A 20217-nucleotide genomic window follows, 5' to 3' on the forward strand; every position below is an offset into this window, starting at 1 on the left:
AGACAATTATATTTCTTGACATTCAGCTCTAAGATGAATTTTTCATGTAGACCTTTATATAAGGGCTATTAAACAAGATAATAGCGATTGTCTTTTAAGAGCAGCTTTACGCAAGATGTGAAAACATTTCCTATGCAACCATTTTTTAAAAAAGAAATCTGGGGGAAAAGTATTGTGTTAAAATCCATACAGGCAGATCTATAGGAATGTGTGTAATTGTCGACAAATGTGGCTAGGAGTGATAAGGAAGAGCTTAGAGAATCTGGGAGAACGAATGTTCTAAGTCTCCTGGGTTTCTCTGCCTGCAATATAATGGTATCGTCCAGGTTTTGAGGGGGTTACTATACAGAAAACAGATGTCCAGGATATTTCCTCTGGAACTGTCATGTTGGTTAATTTTATGAGACATTCTAACTACAGGGAAGCCTGGCTCCAGTTGATTAGCACTTAGCCCTTGTACTATTTTTCAACCCGGTCATGAAATGAAGTTTAGTTAACACTGAATATCCTAGTACACTTATACATCAAAAGAAAAATAGTTCCATTAAAATTTATATTTATCAAGTTTTATAAAAGGAATTCGAGTTATATAATATATGGAGTATGAAGTACATAAGCAATTTTTTCTTTGTCCTGTCTAACCCATTTTTTTCACTTTAAACATAATTTCTATTTTTATAGTTAGGTAAGGTTTTATAAATAGCTTCAGCCATGGCTGTTTGATTAGTTGGGCTTGTATTTAATATTGCTGGTGTTCTCATGTTTCCTTTTCTGTCCTTTCTACCCTTTCTCACCCTCATATGATGTCTTGATTATGTTTCCTAAACCTCAGTGATCATAAAAATTAACTGGGATGCTTGTTAAACATTCAAATGTGCAGGCTCCTCTTAAGATATTCTAGTTTAGAAAATGGGTGTGGGCAGAACACAAAGGGGCATGATCTCCTTGATATACGACTGTGAAGGTGTGTGTGTGTCGGGGGGGGGGGGAACACTAGAGACCAGGTCTGCGAAACAAAAAACTTCTTGTCAAATGGTATTTCCCACAGGTTTGGGTCAGTGACCTTACATTAGGTAACTAAAACCAAACAACTACTAAACATAAAAAGGTCTAAAATAGACCTCTCAGTGGATCACAATAGCTCAAAAGCTATGTATGTACGTTCATATAAGACAAGGATAAGCGAACTCTATTGTTGTTATATTTAAAGTTGTAGGTGAATTTCCTTTGGCGTACGCCACGTGGCTACTGTATATGTTTTTGGTACACTGGGTATTGTATATATGCCTACCTGATCTAGGGAAGGGAAAGAAAAACGAGGGTGTAAGATATCACAAGAAATGTACACACTGCCCTATTATGTAACTGTACCCCTTTTGCACAACATCTTGTCAACAAAATTTAATTAATAAATAAAAAAAAAGAAAATGGGTGTGGGGTGCTTGCCTGTAACCCCAGCACTTGGGAGGCTGAGGCAAGAGGATCTTAAATTTGAGGCTAGTCTGGGCTATATAGTGGGTTTGAGAGGCGGCTGGAGTACATGTTTTGTCTCAGCAGAGAGAAGTGGGGGGCGGGCAGGGAGAGAAAAAGAGCTGGGGGAGGGCCGGGGAGGGAAGGAGGAGCCAGTTCAGAAGGCTTAAGATGCCCAGGCAGGTTGGGAAACTGCTTCCCTTGTGGGTCCCACAGGGTTCAGCATGTGCTTTGCTGACAGTTCACAGTAAGTGGTGTTGACTGACTGGCTGGATGTTGGTGCTGCCAATGTGCATGGCAGCAAGAGCCAACTGTGTTTTTAAACAACAATTCATACTTAGCCATCTGCTGAGCACTGAAGAGATGGCACCATCGTAGGCTTCTTCCAGGAGTCACGGCACTGGATTCCTGCATATTGTCTATATGCAGGCTCTTTCTGAAAGCAGCTGCTTGCAAGCATGTGCATGTACTTAGGAACTCCTTTCCTCCATCCTACTCAAGTTATTGAATTATCTAAGTCCTTGTTCAACCAAGCACGTCTAACAAACTCCTACATTCCGTCCTGACCTGGCAATATAGCTATTAAAAGTAAATTATTTAATTTTGGACAGGGAAAGCTATTTACAGCACAAATTCAATAGACAATCAAAAAAAGGGAAAAAGAATAAGTGAAAATCAATTTTCTTTCTACCTAAACTTCACCTCTTAATTTTCATCCCCAATGAAAATGTTAGTTGATTCATCTTTAGCCTTTGGATAGTTTGTGTACATACAAGCATCTATAGTTTCCATTTAATAAATGGTAATATACTACATGTGTATATTTCTACCATCTTGCTTTTCTTGCTTATCAAAATGTTGTCTTGAGGGCTGGGGATATGGCCTAGTGGCAAGAGTGCCTGCCTCATATACATGAGGCCCTGGGTTCGATTCCCCAGCACTACATATACAGAAAATGGCCAGAAGTGGCGCTGTGGCTCAAGTGGCAGAGTGCTAGCCTTGAGCAAAAAAGAAGCCAGGGACAGTGCTCAGGCCTTGAGTCCAAGCCCCAGGACTGGCCAAAAAAAAAAAAAAAAAAAAAGTTGTCTTGAGCATCCCATACCAATGCATACAGAACTGCCTCAATTAAAAATAAACAATACCATTGTTTTCTCTGTTAAGGATGGAATTTAACTTATTTGATCAAGTTGAGAGGCATGTAAGCTGCTCTGTTCTGTTCTCTTTACCATCACCACCACCAACGCTGTAGTGCATTATGCACACATACACACACACACACAGTTTCACAGATGTACAAATGTTTCTGTAGGATGAATTCTCTCTTTTTGTATTTATATTCCTTTAAAAAAGGTTCCTAAAGTAGGTGCATATGGAGTTGTGATAGGCATTATGTAACTGTCTTCGTAGAAGTGGTAGCTTTTCTCTTTTGCTGGTGTCTAAAGGTGCTTGGTTCTGGGTCTTAGCATATGGTATGATAGAACCTTTGATGGTTAGCAATTTGATGGATCAAAATTGGAATCATATGGCTTAATTTTGCATTTCTTTCACTGCACTGAGTATTTCTAGGTTTCAGAGCCATTGCTTTCTTTTTTGTGGACTGTTCATTTCTTTTACCTGTTGCCTTAGATTATGGTATTCTATTTTTTAATGGAAGCTCTTTTTATTCACTTTCATGTGTGAAATGGCATGAGTTGCAAATCCTTTAAAATATATTTCAAAATGTTAATTTAGTTGATTTTGTCAGTATCTTTTGAAAGTAGCTTTTAGTTTATGTGATATGTTAAGGTGCTTTTTATCTATCTGTTATCTATCTTCCTGCTCCTATTTTCTTTTTTCTTTGTCTAAGACTAGAACTCAAACTTGGTATCTGATGTTTTCCTTATTATTTGGTGCTCTACCACCTGCACCATGCCTCTCCCTTCTATTTTCTTACTTTCACTTGTAAAACCAGATGTTTTATCATTAGGAATTTATCTCAGTTAGAGGTGGGAATCTAACTTTATTTAATTATTAATTTTTAGTGTGGCTATACAACTGTCTCAACAAAACCCATCATTTCTTCTTGTGATCTGAGATGCTTCATTATATATAACACACACATATATAATGTTTTCATTTTAAATATTTTAAATTTAGGAGTCTATGTTTTTGTTCAATTCCTGACTTTATACTCTGTTCCTTTTATCCATTTAATTATTTCCAAATACCATATTGTTTTTATTCATATAGCTTTATAAGTTAGAATCCCTGGCTTGTCCTTCCATGAATTTTTTTATTTGCAACTTTATTTTATTTTTTAGAGTCAGTTTAAGCTAGCTAGGCCCAGACAACTTGTTAGTTTTTAGAGATCATGTTAAATTGATAGATTCACTTAGGGGGAATAGAAGAAGGTTTTTCTGTAAGAAGAACTGATGTGACTCTTCTTGTATTCAAGTTTTTCTGTGTGTGTGTGTGTGTGTGTGTGTGTGTGTGTGTGTCTTCCCTAAGTAACATCTTAAAAATATACCTCATGTAAGTCTTACACATTTTTATGTTTGTCACAGAGTCGTGATAGAATAGTAGAGAGTATTGAAAGATCTGATTCATCTTCTGTTTGTTAGTTGTATATATAGGCTTTTTTTTTCCTTTTGCAGAGTGGATGGATTCTGGGGCTGGAACCCAAGGCTTCCAGTATACTAGGCATGGACTCTACCACTGACCGATGTTCTAAGCCACTGACTTTTTTTTTTTATTAGTTTCATATAAAGCCATCTTACTAAATTCTTTATTACTTCTATTATTATAGATAATATTCTTGGATTTTCTAAATAAACAATCCCACCATCTACAAATAGCAATAATTTTATTTCCAACCTCCCAATTTGTTTTTTAAGCTCATACCTCTCTGACTTGATAGGAATACTTTTAGTAAGTTTCCCATACACATAGTATCCCTAATTATTTCTTACTGCACAAAATTTCTTTTCCATTTCCACATAAAATTATCTTTGCTTCATTCACCATGGTTAGGTGTGGCCAATTTCCTAGTCATTCCTTAAAAGACTAATGAGTGAGAGGACCCTCAAAGGCCTTCCAGACAGAGTACTCATCAGCCTTTTGGTACCTTCCACTTATCTGGCTTCTGGAACAAGAGAGGAGACCGATGTCTCATTCACACAGCAATCTGTGGCCTTCTGAAGAGATTGTAGGTTTCTGCTAGGTCACGGCCTGCTTTTCAGCACGGGACTATAACAAATGTCCTTTGTCTTACTGATGGAGAGATGAGCAGGTTGAGAGTCCTTCAGCTAAGCATAGAGCTCAGGAAGCTCCAGCATCACATGGGCTAATAATGCTCCACCAGCAGTCAGTAATCTGCTGACATGTTAGGTTTCAAGGTGTTCCTTGTTCTCACATCCCTGGAACATTCACACAGAAACCATTTCTCTCCATTGTATTGTGTCACTTGTAGGGAAAATCTCATGATTAGGATTCAAAGTAAGTCTATTAGACATTTCTATTGTCTATTGAACTTCCTTGTTGGCTGTTGATTTTAGTCATAGTCATCCACCTTGGTCACATTGTTTCCAGCCTAGATCCCTTCTTAACTAAGCATGGACTATTTACTATCTGCCTGCTGATTGTTGATCAATTTGCCAAATTCTCTATAGTCATGTGGCTTCATTTGCAACTCCATTTTGGAATTAAGACAGTTAAAATCTGTTGAAGGATGCCACTCTACAGATCACAAATCTCAAACTTTTCAAAGGTTTTCTTCAGTTAAAAAGAGAGCTGACATGAAAACGCCAGTGACATCTAAGTAGAATCAGACAGGACGAAGAGCCACGGCAATGCACCATTTGTACTTGCCTTTCTTTACTTTGTTCTTAGTGTTTGAGCATGAGATGGCAACTTGTGGACAATAAAATGCCTCTACATTTCATACCGCTTTGGTGCTTTTATTTTAGTTTCTGTGTGGGCATAGAGCATTCTTGTTGAACCTGCAAAGCCTTTTTTATATAGTGAAAGTGGGTTCTCTTCTTGTTTTCTGACTTAGTGCCATGTGAGCCTTTACTCTATATTTAAGTGGTGAGACATGGCATATAATTCTCTGTAGAACTTTCCCCTCAACAGACCACATAAACCTTAGGAGCAAATACCTGAGAAAGCAGCATCCTTGGTTTATAACATCTTTATTACTACAACCGAAGCCAGTATGTCAGGTATGGTCTCTAGAGCTAAAATTCCGCATCTGTCCTTGTCATATAATTTTTAGGCTTTAGGGTGACAGGCAAATGACAGGGCCTGAACATACTGTAAGTGACCAATAAGTATTTACTCAATAAGTGAATGAATAAAGTGTAACAACTCTCCTGTACAGGTTGAGATAATAATTTTGTTCCTAATTATAATCAATATTCATTTAAAAATTTTCAACTTAAATCAGATAAGCAATACATCTGCCTGAGAATGTTGTAGATATTAGTTGGGTTACACACTGTCAATTGTAGGACATGGTTTTCATTAAGTAACTGCAGCAGAGTTAAATGTGTATGGTCATGTGGCTCAATTTCATCCATCCATTTGCAGTACATCTAAATATAGTGTGCCCCAGAGAGCCTGGTCAGGTGATAGGTTCAGAAATAACAACCAAGATCATTTGATGAGCTTGTACTGACCTTTCCCAAGCACAAGCACTAAATAGCACAGTTGCAGCCTGTCCCCTTCTCCTGTCCTGTGAATTACCCTGTGAATTTTGTGCTTTTAGACATAAAGCGGGATAGTTTTACTTATTTGCTTTAAAGACTTATTTGCATTAAAGGAATTCTAGGCACTGGGTACAGTGTGGGCATATGTCTGAGACCCCAGGTCTCAGGAGGTTGAAACAGAAGGATTTCAAGTTTGAAGCTAGCTGAGGCTTCACAGCAAAGCCCTGTCTTAAAACATCAAGGACACAGTGTAGCTGTAAGGTCCTAGGTTTAGTCTCCAGCACTGGAAAAAAATATCTACAGCAGTTGTTTCTGAGTCAGTGTTTGTTTGTCTGCGATTCTTCATGTTCTTCTTTAAGGCAGATATTGAGAAGTGAAAAAAGTCAATAAAGGTAGAAATACCCTGGAAAAATGCCAACAGTGCTATGACTCTAATACTTTGTGGTACATTCATCAATAATAAAGAGAAAAGGAGAAAGAGAGGAGGAAAGAATGAAGGAAGAAGGCAGGGAGGGAAGGGAAGAAAGAAGGAAGAGAAGAAGAAAGGAAGGAAAGCAGGAAAGAAGAAAAGGAGGGAAGGAAGGAGGAAAGACAAGGAAAAAAATAAAGGAAACTACCTATGGAAGAATGATCAGGAAGACAAATGTGCCATGCATTTTATGGATCCCTAACACACATCTCCTGGAAACAGGACTCCTCCTCTCTAGCCGCCTTGACAACAGTTCCTTCATTAGCTTCTTGCCCAACTTATACCTCTCTCCAGGCTTCTCCAAACAGAGACTATAGGAAAAAAGCTTGGTGTGGCTATTTTTGTTTTCCATCATAATAAGCAGAGGAAAGAGAATGGGCAAGAAGCATGGAAGTTATTCCAGCTCATTGGCAAGACCAGAGAGCGTCATCTTCAAATCCAGCAAGTCCACTTGCATTTAAATGACCAGACTGTTACACTGGGCACTTGCTGAACCACTGCTATTAGCTCCCAGTACACGCACTATCCTTTCCATTTAAATGAGTGCCTTAGGAAAAGCATCGTGGAGATTCTTTGTGTGTGTGTGTGTGTGTGTGTGTGTGTGTGTGTGTGTGTGTGTGTGTGTGTGTTGTGGTCAAAGGGGGGAGGGAGGGGATTAAAAATCTCTTTTCTTTTCTTTCTTTTTTTTTTGGCCAGTCCTGGGGCTTAGACTCAGGGCCTGAGCACTGTCCCTGGCTTCTTTTTGCTCAAGGCTAGCACTCTGCCACTTGAGCCACAGCGCCACTTCTGGCCATTTTCTGTATATGTGGTGCTGGGGAATTGAACCCAGGGCCTCATGTATACGAAGCAAGCACTCTTGCCACTAGGCCATATCCCCAGCCCCAAAATCTCTTTTCTTAATAGGTTTAAATTTGCTTTATAAGATAGTCTTCTTTGAAGACTGACAGTTATTCCTTCAAGGTTAATAGATGAACTTCAGTGGATTTGACATGATGGCCATGAACATAATTATCACTCACCCCAAGTTTTCCACAGTTCAGACATGTTAATAAGATAATTAGGACCTTTCAGATGATACATTCTCTTTGTATCTTATTCCAAAAGTATCCCCTCAGTCAAAAATTACTAAAAAATATAAATTCTTGTAGATTCATTAACCATGAAATTCCTTTTCTTTTTCAAAAATTATATCTATCTATCTATCTATCTATCTATCTATCTATCTATCTATCTATCTATCTGTCTATCTCATCTGTTCCAAAGAGCGTTCTGGAAAGCACCCACTGGTTGACAAAAACTGGCCAAAATAGAAATGATTTGATACAACATAATCTTAGTAGACAAGGGGAAATTTTCAGAATCTACCTGGCTATCTCCACTGGCCATAACAAGGGAAGCAAATAGTTACTTGTTGTTAACAAAAGATATTAATTCACTAATTAAATGAAGTGAATCATTTAGCACATGGTACTATATTTGATATGATTTTTCCCTCTGTCTTCAGATCTTTCTCTGGAATTAAAGGACTACAGCTGAAAGTTAACCTCCAACCTAATGACAATTACTTTTTCTATGTGAGAGCCATCAATGCGTTTGGGACAAGTGAACAGAGCGAAGCTGCCCTCATATCCACTAGAGGTATGTTCTGTGTGCACAGCAAGCGGTGGGCAGACATCTTAGTTCCTCTTCTTCTACCTTCCAGAGAAGGTGTCTTAGAAGGCAACTTCATAAAGCTGTCAGGGCTAGATGGTCCTCATGAGGTTCTAAGATTGGTCCAAAGGCAAGATACTGCTTTTACTTTTCTTGTTCAAGGTTCTCAAGCTTGACTGCCACTAGTAATCAGCCAAAGTGCTTAAATATACTTACTGATATGCTGGCTCCACTACTGGGCAAATGGACTTAATTGACTGGGAGATGGGCTTGAACATTTGTGGTTCTAGAACTCTTCCCACAATGATTTGTGGGTAAGGGGTGTGTGTGTGTGTGTGTGTGTGTGTGTGTGTGTGTGTGTGTGTGTGTGTGTAATGTAAGGACATTCTTCTGTTACTCTGAACTTTGTGAGCAAGTTTCCACTCTTATTCTTTTGCATATTCTAGTTTATGCTAATTAAATGTTTTGGGTATGTGTTGGTACTGGGGCTTGAATTTAGGACATTGTGCTCTTGCTCAGATTTTTGCTGGTTAATCAGACATAGGAGTCTCTTGGACTGCCACAGCTGGTTTCAAACTATGATCCTTACATTTCTGCCTCCTGAATAATGAAGATTACAGATGAGCCAATGGTGCCTAGCAATTAATGTTTTTTGAGTGAGTGAATTAATGAATAATTAAAAGAAGTGATAAGATTGTTCAATGTCATTTTAAGGTAATGCCCAGATAATGCCAGTAATTATTGTGAAAGAAGTTGATGAATGGGGGGCTGGGGATATAGCCTAGTGGCAAGAGTGTTTGCCTCGTATACATGAGGCCCTGGGTTCAATTCCCCAGCACCACATATACAGAAAATGGCCAGAAGTGGCGCTGTGGCTCAAGTGGCAGAGTGCTAGCCTTGAGCAAAAAAAAGCCAGGGACAGTGCTCAGGCCCTGAGTTCAAGGCCCAGGACTGGCCAAAAAAAAAAAAAAATAGAAGTTGATGAATGGAAAGGTGGTCCTCTTATTACCTTATCCTAGATGCACAGATGGCACAAGATTGAGGGGCAGGTTAAGTCCTTTGCTTAACCAGCAGCAACTTCTATGCCTTGTTTATCACAGAGGCAAGGCCAGCCTGGGGTGCAGAAAGAGAAGATAGGAAGTTTGCCTGCCTGGAGAATGCTTTATCCCCTGCCCCCAAGATGGCACCTGTACCATCCACCACTGGAGTCTCTTCTCTAGGCTATACTGGCTGCACCCCTCATTTTAATTAAAAAAAAATTTTTTTTGGTGCCAGTCCTGGGGCTTGGACTCAGGGCCTGAGCACTGTCCCTGGCTTCTTTTTGCTCAAGGCTAGCACTCTACCACTTGAGCCACAGCGCCACTTCTGGCTATTTTCTATATATGTGGTGCTGAGGAATTGAACCCAGGGTTTCTTGTATATGAGGCAAGCACTCTTGCCACTAGGCCATATTCCCAGCCCCTGCACCCCTCACTTTAATGTGTACCCAAATTTTCTGAGGGCATTGTTAAATTACAGATTCTGACTTAGTAGGCCTGAGGGGGGGCACTGAGATGTTACATTCTACTTGGTTTTCAGGGTGATATGGGGGCTGCTGGTCCAAGGATATATTTGTATAACAACATCAGGGAGAGATGAACAGCCAGGCCCCAGTGATGCCTCCTCATGGATGAAGTTTCCAGCTATGGATCTGAAAACACTGCGGGGCGGGGGGGGGGGGGGTGGCGCAGGAACAGATGACTAGGATGTGACTTGGAGAGTAGAGTTTTAAGCGTTGGCTTGGCCTAGTACTTGACATTGCAGCAACATTATCATCTTATTTTCTTAACTATCATACATAGGAACCAGATTTCTTCTGTTGAGAGAAACAGCTCATCCCGCTCTACAGATTTCCTCTAATGGGACAGTGATCAGCTTCACTGAGAGGAGACGGCTGACAGAGTAAGTAGTATGAAGCCCAAGCGGGCTGAACTTCTGCAACAGGACCCTGGGATGGTTGCCTCGGTGTGCCCTCACCCAAGTGTGTTCTTGGTTTGGTGAATGTGTGTGGATGTGGCAGAAATACAGGCGTGTGCATATGTCAACACCAGTCATGTTCAGGATGAGGAGAAAATTGGCAGGGAGAGTTCCTAACATGGAGCAAGTGTGTTATTTCTATTAGGTTTACAAGCACAGGTGGTTTTATTTAAAACAGTGGCTGTTTTAAGGTATTAAAAGGGTCTGGTAATAATCCTATTATTTCCATAGCAAGCTAGGTATCAAATGCTTGACAAGCATAGAGAACAGGATGAATTTTTCTTTTACCACATAATCCAGCTATTATATTCTAATGTATATGTTAGAGCACCATTTTCCTTTATAGAATATAATCCAAGTGTCAGTTGAATGGCTGAGAATTTTATTTTTCAGTGAGAGGAACTTTCCATATTAGACATTTAAGAAAAATTAAATTACTATAATGGTGATGTACAGAAGGGTTATAGTTACATAAGTCAGGTAAAGAGCATAATTCTTTTTGGACCCCTTCCCTTGTTCTCTCCCAGTTTTTCCTTCCCATCCAACCTACAAGTTGTGTAGTTCATTTTCAACATAGTGTCCAGTGAGTACCATTGCTACATTTGTTGACCCTTTGTCCCTCCATTTCTGTGTCTCCCCTTACACTCTCAAAGACATATACATGAACACACAAAACAAAAAAAGGAAAGAAAATGACAACAGTAAGAACAAAAACAACCTTTTGTTGCCCTTTCCTGGAGCTCATTTTGATAAATATTAGTTCATTTGGTCAGATGCCTCCAGGCATTGTGCCTTTCTGTTCCTGAAGAAAGGATACTTTTTGTTTTGGCCAGTCCTGGGGCTTGGACTCAGGGCCTGAGCACTGTCCCTGGCTTCTTTTTGCCACCTCTGGCCATTTTCTGTATATGTGGTGCTGGGGAATTGAACCCAGGGCTTCATGTGTAGGAGGCAAGCACTCTTGCCACTAGGCCATTTCCCCAGCCCCATGAGGGAAGGATATTTTGAGGATGGTTGAGTTCTTGATTCTGGCCACAGAATTTTGCCTGCTAGTGGCTGTCACTAAAGGAAACATTAAGAGAAAAAGAACTAGAAGCTGAGGACAGTTGAGGATGGTCCTGAGATTCTCCTGCACCCTCTCAGGTTTATTTTGAGGGTGGAAATGGTCAAATGGAGCAACGTATGTGAAAATCTTTTGAGACACACTTGGCAGGGGTTGCTGAGGCGCACAGTCCCTGGTAGCAGGCCCGGTTTTCCCCACCCAGGCTCCTCACCTGTCTGGGATCTAGCTCAGGTCCTACCTGCTTCTGAAAATTGCTAGGTCTTTTTCTGGTCCTGGAGCCCCCTGAACTGAATCTGTACCGAAGGACTAATACCTCATGGAGTCAGTCACTTGACAGCCACTAAATCATGAATATCTTCTGGGCACCAACTCTGTCTTATGTATCTTTGAATCCCCAGAATTTACCATAGGGTCTGGAATATTGTAGGTGCTAAAAATATACCCATGCATGAATTCTGAGGGGAAAAAAAAAAGATTGGACTTCTATCTTTCTTGGATTTCTCAAAAAAAATCTACAAGCAGAGTAGACTGGAGGTTGGCAAGAGTTCATAGATAATAAGTGATGAAAAGTGTAATGTATTTTCATAGAATTTTGTTTATTTGTTATTAACCTGAAAATTAGCTCATAAATATCAGGCGGCCAGGCTTTGCTCCAGGGAGTGAGGGCTTGTCACCAGGCGCCTCTCTCAAATGAGGTAAAGACATGAGAAAGTGAAGTACATTGCCGGGCATTAATCATTTTCTCATCTGCTAAAGGGGAGAGGGAGAGGGACAGGGTGCTGACTGCATATCAACGCAGCTGAAGTAAAAAAAGCCTTCTTGCTGTCTCAGCCATTTCCAAGCAAAATCGAACAATTCAGGCAAACAAGGTCACCACCAGTAGTTGAAAGTGCTTTGGTTCATTTCATGGTGCTCTTGTAAAAATAGCTAAGGTGAAACAATAACAGTGTTTAACCAACCAAGTAGAGGACAGCTACTTCACTCCACAGAGGCCAGAGGCTTGGAGATTGTCCCTCAGCCTCCACAAAGCCCCCTGATCAGTTCCACATGGACCTGCTGTGGCCTTACCAGCTGTCTTGCAGGTTCAGTGCTGAACCTCATTGGGTCTCTTGACTAGGAAGGTCCGCAGACACTGGCATTCAGCTAAAGGCAATTTTAGAAGTCAGGCATGGGGAACATACTGAGATCCTAGCACTTGGGAGTCAGAGGCAGGAATGTTATGAGTTTGAGGCCAGCCTGGGCTACATAGGAAGAGCCTGTCTCACAAAACAAAACAACAAAAAGGTTTTGGAGATTTCTTTCTTTGGGAGAAAACTTTGTAAGCTATATTCCTTCCTTTTTTGTTCTTCCCCTTGCAAAGAAGCAGCAATTGTGCCATTTTCTTCCTTTCTGCCATTATTCTAGTTATTTCCTGATTCCCTTAAGACAAAGAGTCTGCTATATATGCATGCTGTGTGTGAGGCAATGGACGTATGTCAGATGCGTGGTGGGGGTGTGGGGAAATTCTGGGGGTAATCTGGCTAGGATTAGGAGGACAAAGAACAAATTGTTTAGTTAAAGAATCTTTCCTGAGGTTGTGCAAGGTTGTAGTGTTTGTGAGATTAAGTTTGGCTATTCCCATGCGATGCTTAATCTGACTAACTTTGCGTGCAGAATCCCCTCAGTGCTGGGTGAGGAGCTGCCAGCGTGTGGCCAGCATTACTGGGAAACTACAGTCACAGACTGCTCAGCGTATCGCCTGGGCATCTGCTCCAGCTCAGCCGCGCAGGCCGGGGCCCTGGGACAAGGGGAGACCTCATGGTACATGCACTGCTCTGAACCACAGAGGTAAGCTGGAGCCTCTCTTCGCCGACTCAAAGTATCATGGATAGATGGCTAAGCAGGAGGCTCTGAGCCATAAGGAGCACCTCTTCTTCCTTGTCCTGAAGTTGTGAAGCAACTAAGAGAAATCAGAGTCAAGTGTATGGAGAGTAAACTATGGCTATGGAGGAAGCTAGTTTTAGAGATGTGGCTCATTCTGGAAGACAAGAGGGCTTCTATTACCCTCTCTTAATTAGACAGACATACCCACCCAGCCAGCCTCAGTCTTTCACCCCTATGGAAAGGCAGATGTGCCTCTTCAGTTATTTCATGACCATGAGGAAGAGGCTATTGAGCGATGCCTCACATCAGAAGTGAATGCATCTAAGCTCACCCCAGTATGGACAGAGACCACGAGTTGAGGTTCAGAGGGCTCTCTCTGCAGAAAAAAAATCAACAGAAGTATAGAAGAAGTAGAGCCCCAGCTCCTTCCCTAGTATTAGTCTGTACCACAGGTTGGAAAAAAAACAAAACTATAACCCATAGGCTTAGAAAGGACCCCCTGCCCGCTTTTATAAAGTTTTATTAGAATAGTCATGCTTATTTGTGTATGTATTATCTATAGCTACCTTTGAGTGATAATGACAGCCCTGGCAGGGACTCAAATCCTAGATGTTTACTATCTGTCCCTTTATAGAAAACTTTGTACCTGGTATGGTAGGACATACTGGTAATTCCAGATACTCCAGAGGCAAAAGCAGAGGTATGGTAAGTATGAGGCCAACTAAGGCACCTAAATAATTGAAAATGAAAGGACAGGGATAAAATGAAACACTCAGTGGTAGAGTGCTTCTCTGTCATATATGTATGGCCCTAAGGCTCATCCTCAATCCCACAGAGTTTAAAAATAAGAAGTTTCCCAGGGTTATTTTGGCTCATGGTTTCAGTTCATGTCACTTGGCCTGCTTGCTTTGCACCTCTATCAGCACAGGTTATTGTAGTGGTAGGAACCTATGTCCGAGGGAAAACTGTTCCTATAATGAGGCTGGGAATCGGGGTGTGGGGGGGCGGGGGTCTCAATATCCCTTCAAAGGTATGTTCTCAATTGACCTCATTTCCTTCCACAAAGCCTCACCTTCTGGAGAAGACTCCTTTGTCTCATTGTCCTCACAAGCTGGCAACAAGCCCTTAGCATGTGGGCCTTTGAGGGACCAAGGCCCTCAATCGTTTTCATTTAAGATCTAAACCATCACATGGCGGACCTGGTGTGCTCAGTAGAAGGCAGAGACAGACATAGGGTTGGGCACATTACAGGTCCTATGGGACTGGTGGCATCAAGGCTTCTAGGGACATCTTTCCCTCTTCGGGCTCTGTACTGGAGAATCACGTGGGGCTGAGCAGCACTGGGCCTTCTGGGATAGGCACCTACTAAGCTCTTGGGCATATTTAGAACCTTTTAGACCTGTGTTGTACAATAGTCTTTTCTGCAGTGCTAGAAAAATGATGTGGTATGTGGCTATAAAGCACTTGAACTGTGATTAGTCAGGGTTGGAAAATCTACATTTTATGTGTTCTTAATTGATTTTCATTTACATGGGCATTTGGGACTAGTGGCTGCTATTTTCAACAGAGCATGTCTGGAGCCTTGCCCTTGACTTATTTCTGTACCTAATGCCCTAAAAGCCACTCTCCTATCTGTTCCAACCACTCAGGCAGACAGTGATTTTTTTTTTTTCCCCTCTCACCAGCAGGCTTTCTGACACTTGACTCTTGGTCCTGCTACCCTCTCAGCTTGGATCTCTTCCTCCTTCTTCATGCCTAAGCCAGTTCTGCTTGTTCTTGTTGGCTGAGCATGAGCTCCTCTGCTCCCTAAGTGTGGCCCCGCCCTCACTGATGCGCCCTGTCACTATCACCAAAACACCCTCTGGGTTCCGGACCTTCATAGGGTTCCATCATCTCATAGCTAGGCATGATCAGTGCATGCATCTCACTGTTTCCCATCCCTGACCCTTGACTCTTGACCTCCCTTCTGTGTGTAATGAAGCTGCCAACTTATTTGCCCTTGAGCTTCTGGACTTTAGGCCACCATCATAGGTCTAAATTAGGCCCCAAGCTGCCTGCCTGCTTGCCATACCACACATATCTACCACTTGAGATGAGAGCCCTGCCTCTTATCTTGTTTTCTTCCATTCTCCTGCTTTCAGGGATTCACTCTTGGTATCTAAAAATGGTTGGAGGAAAACTCTGAACTTGGGTTACTTTTTTGAATAGGGCAATTACTCTTTTTCTGGTCAGCAATATCTCCCTCCTTCTTTGGCATTGAACTTTCCCCTTCAGAACCAAAATGTGCAGAGAAACTGTGTGGCAAGTGAGCACCTGAACGGTCTGTGCCCTCATGAGGGTTGTCAGTCAGGCCTGTTTCAATCAGTAACCGTTTTGTCCTGCTGACTCTACAGTCCTTCCTGTGTCCTAGAGTGCCCAGGAAAACCCTGAATCCATAGGTAGGCCTACAGAACACTTGTTGAGTTGAACTTATTTGAATCAAGACAGATCAAAGGCTGAAAGGCCTTTGGTTTGGGGGCAGGAGGAGGGCAAAACCAGTTGGCAAAACCAGTGCCATCATTCTTAAACTTCACAAAGTCCTTATGTAAGTTACCTACAAATCTTCAAAAGTGTACAATTAATACATGGTATAGAAGGAAAGCCGGCAGTACTTTTTACAAAATAATACATGGCAGCTACAAAGGAGTCTTGTTCAAAAGAATGACACACCATGAATGCGGTAGTTAAAACATGTGGGCAGCTGGGAAAGAATTAGAATGTTGAGAAAAAAATCACAAGGGAAGCATATGTTGGTTATTCTGGGATTACCTCCTGATGCAGAGGAGCACAAATGATTAAAAACGCTCCTCTGTTGGGAAGCGCTGTGCATTTAGCATCTAGGAAGAATCTGGTGAAAGTATTTGGGACAAAATTATTACAACTCATGATACTGTGAATTGAAATTCAGAACTGAAAACTTGGTTATTTCCAAATGATTTTCAAATTCTTCAAGACTTGCAAAGTTTTCTCTTTTTTAAAAAAAATCCATTCTGTTTGCTTTCAGATATACGTTTTTCTACAGTGGCATTGTGAGTGATGTCCACGTGACTGAGCAGGCAGCGAGACTGGGCATTCTCCTGGACTACAACAACCAGAGACTTCTATTTATAAATGCCGAGAGTGGGCAGATGCTCTTCATTGTGAGGCACAGGTTTAATGAGGGCGTTCACCCTGCCTTTGCTCTGGAGAAACCTGGAAAATGCACTTTGCACCTGGGAAGAGAGCCCCCCGATTCTGTACGGCATAAATGATCCTTGCCTTTCAGAGTCTGTAAGAGCAAGAATTGGACTTTTTGTGTGTGTGCGTGTATGTGTGATCTGATGTTCTTACTCTTAGGTGCTACATATTATTCAAAAAGTTTCTCACACATTCACATTAATAAAAGCTAACAGCACAGCGATCAGCATATAAGCAACACCTATAAGGACACCTTGACTGGGTAGACAGTGTGTAGGTAAAAGGCTGAAAATTAACCTCTACCCTTTGGTTCACATGTATTTAAATTCTTTCCTAAGTTAAAAGGACTTATACCAAAATAGAGAAATGGACGTATCCCTGTCTTACTGAAGAAATCCCCTGATGGGCATGTCCAAGCGAAGAGAATATTGTGCTAGTGATAATTTCTCCTCTGACAAAGAGACAGGGACATTTTCCACACGAAAATGTCACCTCACTTCACTAAAGGATAATGAATCCTAATCATTAGAGAAAGCATTTTAGGTGATCTAAATTTATAATGAACTCTTTTGTAATATTGTATTCTGTAGAATGTAAGTCTCATTTTCTTGTAATTTTAAATGTAGGAAAGTATGAGATATTAGAACTTGCCATTTTGTTAAATAAATGGTTAGTCTTATAAAACAAAACAATGTGTGTGAACTTATTTTGGGTAATTTACCAGTCTAGTATTTCTGGGCCAGGCCATTCTGCAGAGAAAATATCTTGTCACACGTGTGTGTGTTGTGTTCCTATTGATTCTCATGTGAGAATTTTATTTTATGTGAGAATTTTGTACTAATATATTATAAAAATCAAGATACTCTCAGTTCACAGAGTTCATACAACTGACTTAAAGTAAACTGCCAGGCATTGAGAATATCATTTTACTAAAAAATAGCTCATTATATTTAAGTATCCTGTTGAAATTTGTCAAACTCTTCCAAAAGTGTGTGCAAAGTTGATAAGGCTAGAATACATGTTGAGATGATTGTTCTTGCTCTGTGTAAATGCTTTATTCATATTTACATTATACTGTGAATTCAGCTTTAATATTATGAATTCAGTTATTTTGTTAAATTGAGAAATAGCCTTTGACTTTTGGGATATATTCTAGCATTTGTTTAATAATTAGAATACTTACCCTGGATCTGAGTCTGTGTTCACTGAGCCCCTTGAAGGCTTTTACCATATTGTCTTGAAATTTGAGCAGTTGTTGGCAAGAAGGATTCTTTGTGAACCTGGAAACTGGAAGAGTAACTGCTTTGTAGAAGTTATCTTCACTTTCTCAAGGCTTGAAAGTGTTATCCTCAGGATCTCATTGATAAACCACCTCAGGCCATTATTTCCTTCCTTCCTTCCTTCCTTCCTTCCTTCCTTCCTTCCTTCCTTCCTTCCTTCCTTCCTTCCTTCCTTCCTTCCTTCACCTCCTCCCCCTCCCTCCCTCCCTCCCTCCCTCCCTCCCTCCCTCCCTCCCTCCCTCTCTCCTTCTTCTTCCCTTCCCTTCCCTTCCTTCCTTTCTTTTTTTCATGTGTGTGCCAGTCCTGGGTCTTGAACTCAGGGCCTAGGCACTGTGGCTGAGCTTACCACTTGAACCACAGCATCACTTCTGACTTTTTGGGTAGTTAATTGGAGATGAGTCTCATGGACTTTGTTGCCAGTGCTAGCTTCAAACTGGGATCCTCAGATCTCAGCTTCCTGAGTAGCTAGGACTACAGATGTGAGCCACTTGTGCCTAGCTTCTCTTTCTCTCCTTCCTTCGTTTCTGTGTTCCTTCTTTTGTTCTTTCTCTCTCGCTCTTCTTCCTCCTTCCCTCCCTCCCTCTCTCCCTTCTATCCTTCCTTCTTCCTTCCTTTCTTTGGAAGGGGATATGATATAATGTAGCTGTAGAAGGAACCACAAGAGCTTCAGAATTTGTTTCAGTTTGTGTTTATCCAAAAGCATTTTTGGAGAAATGCTTGGGCAAGTAGAGAAAGTGAGATACAGGAAGGGAAGACACCAATAAAGATCTTGTTTTATGAATGGATTATTACTATAATAGACAACCTGAGCCCAGGACCCCTCTGGAAACCACATGGAGCAGACCAGAAGCTGGCATTTAACCTATCTCAGTGGATGGAGCATTGCCTAGAGGGGCATTCAATTTCATCCCCCATCTTCTGAGACTGCATTCCCTGCCAACTCTCCAGTTCCTGAAAAGACCCTGAGAGAGAGTTAATGAAAAGCACAGGTACTCAATAGGGCACATGTAGCAGCGGAACATTATCCAGTGTAGCTGCTATTGCTGCAGTTCAGTCAGCTGGGGCAAATGAGCAAGGTAGCAGGCACTTTGGCCACCATGTTGGAAACAGTCTGGATAGTAAGGGAAGGAGAATATTACCACAGTGAGAAAAACTAGATTTGAATTTCACTGGAGCCCTTACTGGATGCCTTCTTTGAACAGCTTGGATTCTGAAGCTCTGCTTTCAAGCACATAGAATATAGTTATGAAACACTGTGACAAGGGGCTGCAGAGTTCCTTTAAATCCAACTCTGCAGCAGTTGGATGGAGGGAGTTAGGACCAAGGGATGCAGAGCATCCTGCTAGCTGCTTCTGCATGGGAGTGACTGGTGATTTTCTGCCTGGTGCTTTGGAGGTTACTGTAGTGCAGACAGACAGCTAAGTAGCACAGTTCCCTGTGTTAAGTAGTTCTCTCCTCTGGGTCTCTATCTTCTCTGATTAACATTTCCCTTTCCTTTTCTTCGTCATACAACACATTGTCAGCAAGTTGTTGTCAACATGACTCCTCTGAAAACCTGTCAGTGTGTGGTTTTTTTTTTTTTTAATAATTGCTTATTTATTGTCAAAGTGATGTATGGAGGGGTTACAGTTTCATATGTAAGGCAGTGGATAAATTTCTTGTACAATTTGTTACCTCTTCTCTGATTCCCCCTCCTCCCCCTCTCCCTTTCCTTCTCCCCCCATGAGTTGTTCAGTTGGTTTACACCAAATGGTTTTTGTAAGTATTGCTTTTGGAGTCATTTGTCTTTTTCTCTTTTGTCTCTTGATTTTGATATTCCCTTTCCCTTCAGTGTTTGATGGCTTAATAACAGGTCCAGTATATTGTTCCCTCTCCTTCAATCTTTATCAGGAGCTTGCACAGTGAAAACAACCACTTTGTGGATGAGGAAACTAGTTTCAGAGTTAAATAATAGTTAAATAATTTGTTCACATCCACAGCCAGCAGGAGGCAGAGTGTGGGCCAATTATAGCTCATATCCTGAACCAAGAATAAAAGGATGTTTTGCCTCATTTAAAAAAAAATTGTAGGGCTGGGAATATGGCCTAGTGGCAAGAGTGCTTGCCTCACATACATGAAGCCCTGGGTTCGATTCCCCAGCACCACATATATAGAAAACGACCAGAAGTGGTGCTGTGGCTCAAGTGGCAGAGTGCTAGCCTTGAGTGGGAAGAAGCCAGGGACAGTGCTCAGGCCTTGAGTCCAAGGCCCAGGACTGGCCAAAAAAAAAAAAAAAATTGTAGATCATCTTCTCATCATATGTGGCACGTGTGAATTCCATTGGTGTATTATGCACCTATACATACATGTATGTATAGGTGCATATCTTCTTCTTTCTGCCCCTCCCCTTCCCTCTCTTCCTTCTCTTCTTTCCTTCCCTCCTCTTCCCTCTTTTTTCCTCCTCTTACAGGGGCACTCATATAGCTGAGCCTTTCATAGTCACATGGACACTTTCTAGGTATGTGACTA

General features: G+C 41.3%; 1 protein-coding gene across 1 annotated transcript in view; it reads left to right on the forward strand.

The window, feature by feature from the left end:
• The window catches only part of Cmya5 (cardiomyopathy associated 5), an 85826-nt gene extending 68708 nt beyond the window's left edge, over window positions 1-17118 (forward strand). Inside the window, exons 10-13 of the mRNA XM_048331291.1 lie at window positions 8129-8262; window positions 10116-10215; window positions 13004-13177; window positions 16257-17118. Of these exons, the coding sequence (XP_048187248.1) occupies window positions 8129-8262; window positions 10116-10215; window positions 13004-13177; window positions 16257-16503 (655 nt within the window). The 3' untranslated portion in view covers window positions 16504-17118. The remainder of the gene's footprint in view (window positions 1-8128; window positions 8263-10115; window positions 10216-13003; window positions 13178-16256) is intronic.
• The last annotated feature ends 3099 nt before the right edge of the window (window positions 17119-20217 follow it).

This window comes from Perognathus longimembris, chromosome 22 (assembly GCF_023159225.1).
Source record: "Perognathus longimembris pacificus isolate PPM17 chromosome 22, ASM2315922v1, whole genome shotgun sequence".
NCBI lineage: Eukaryota > Metazoa > Chordata > Mammalia > Rodentia > Heteromyidae > Perognathus > Perognathus longimembris.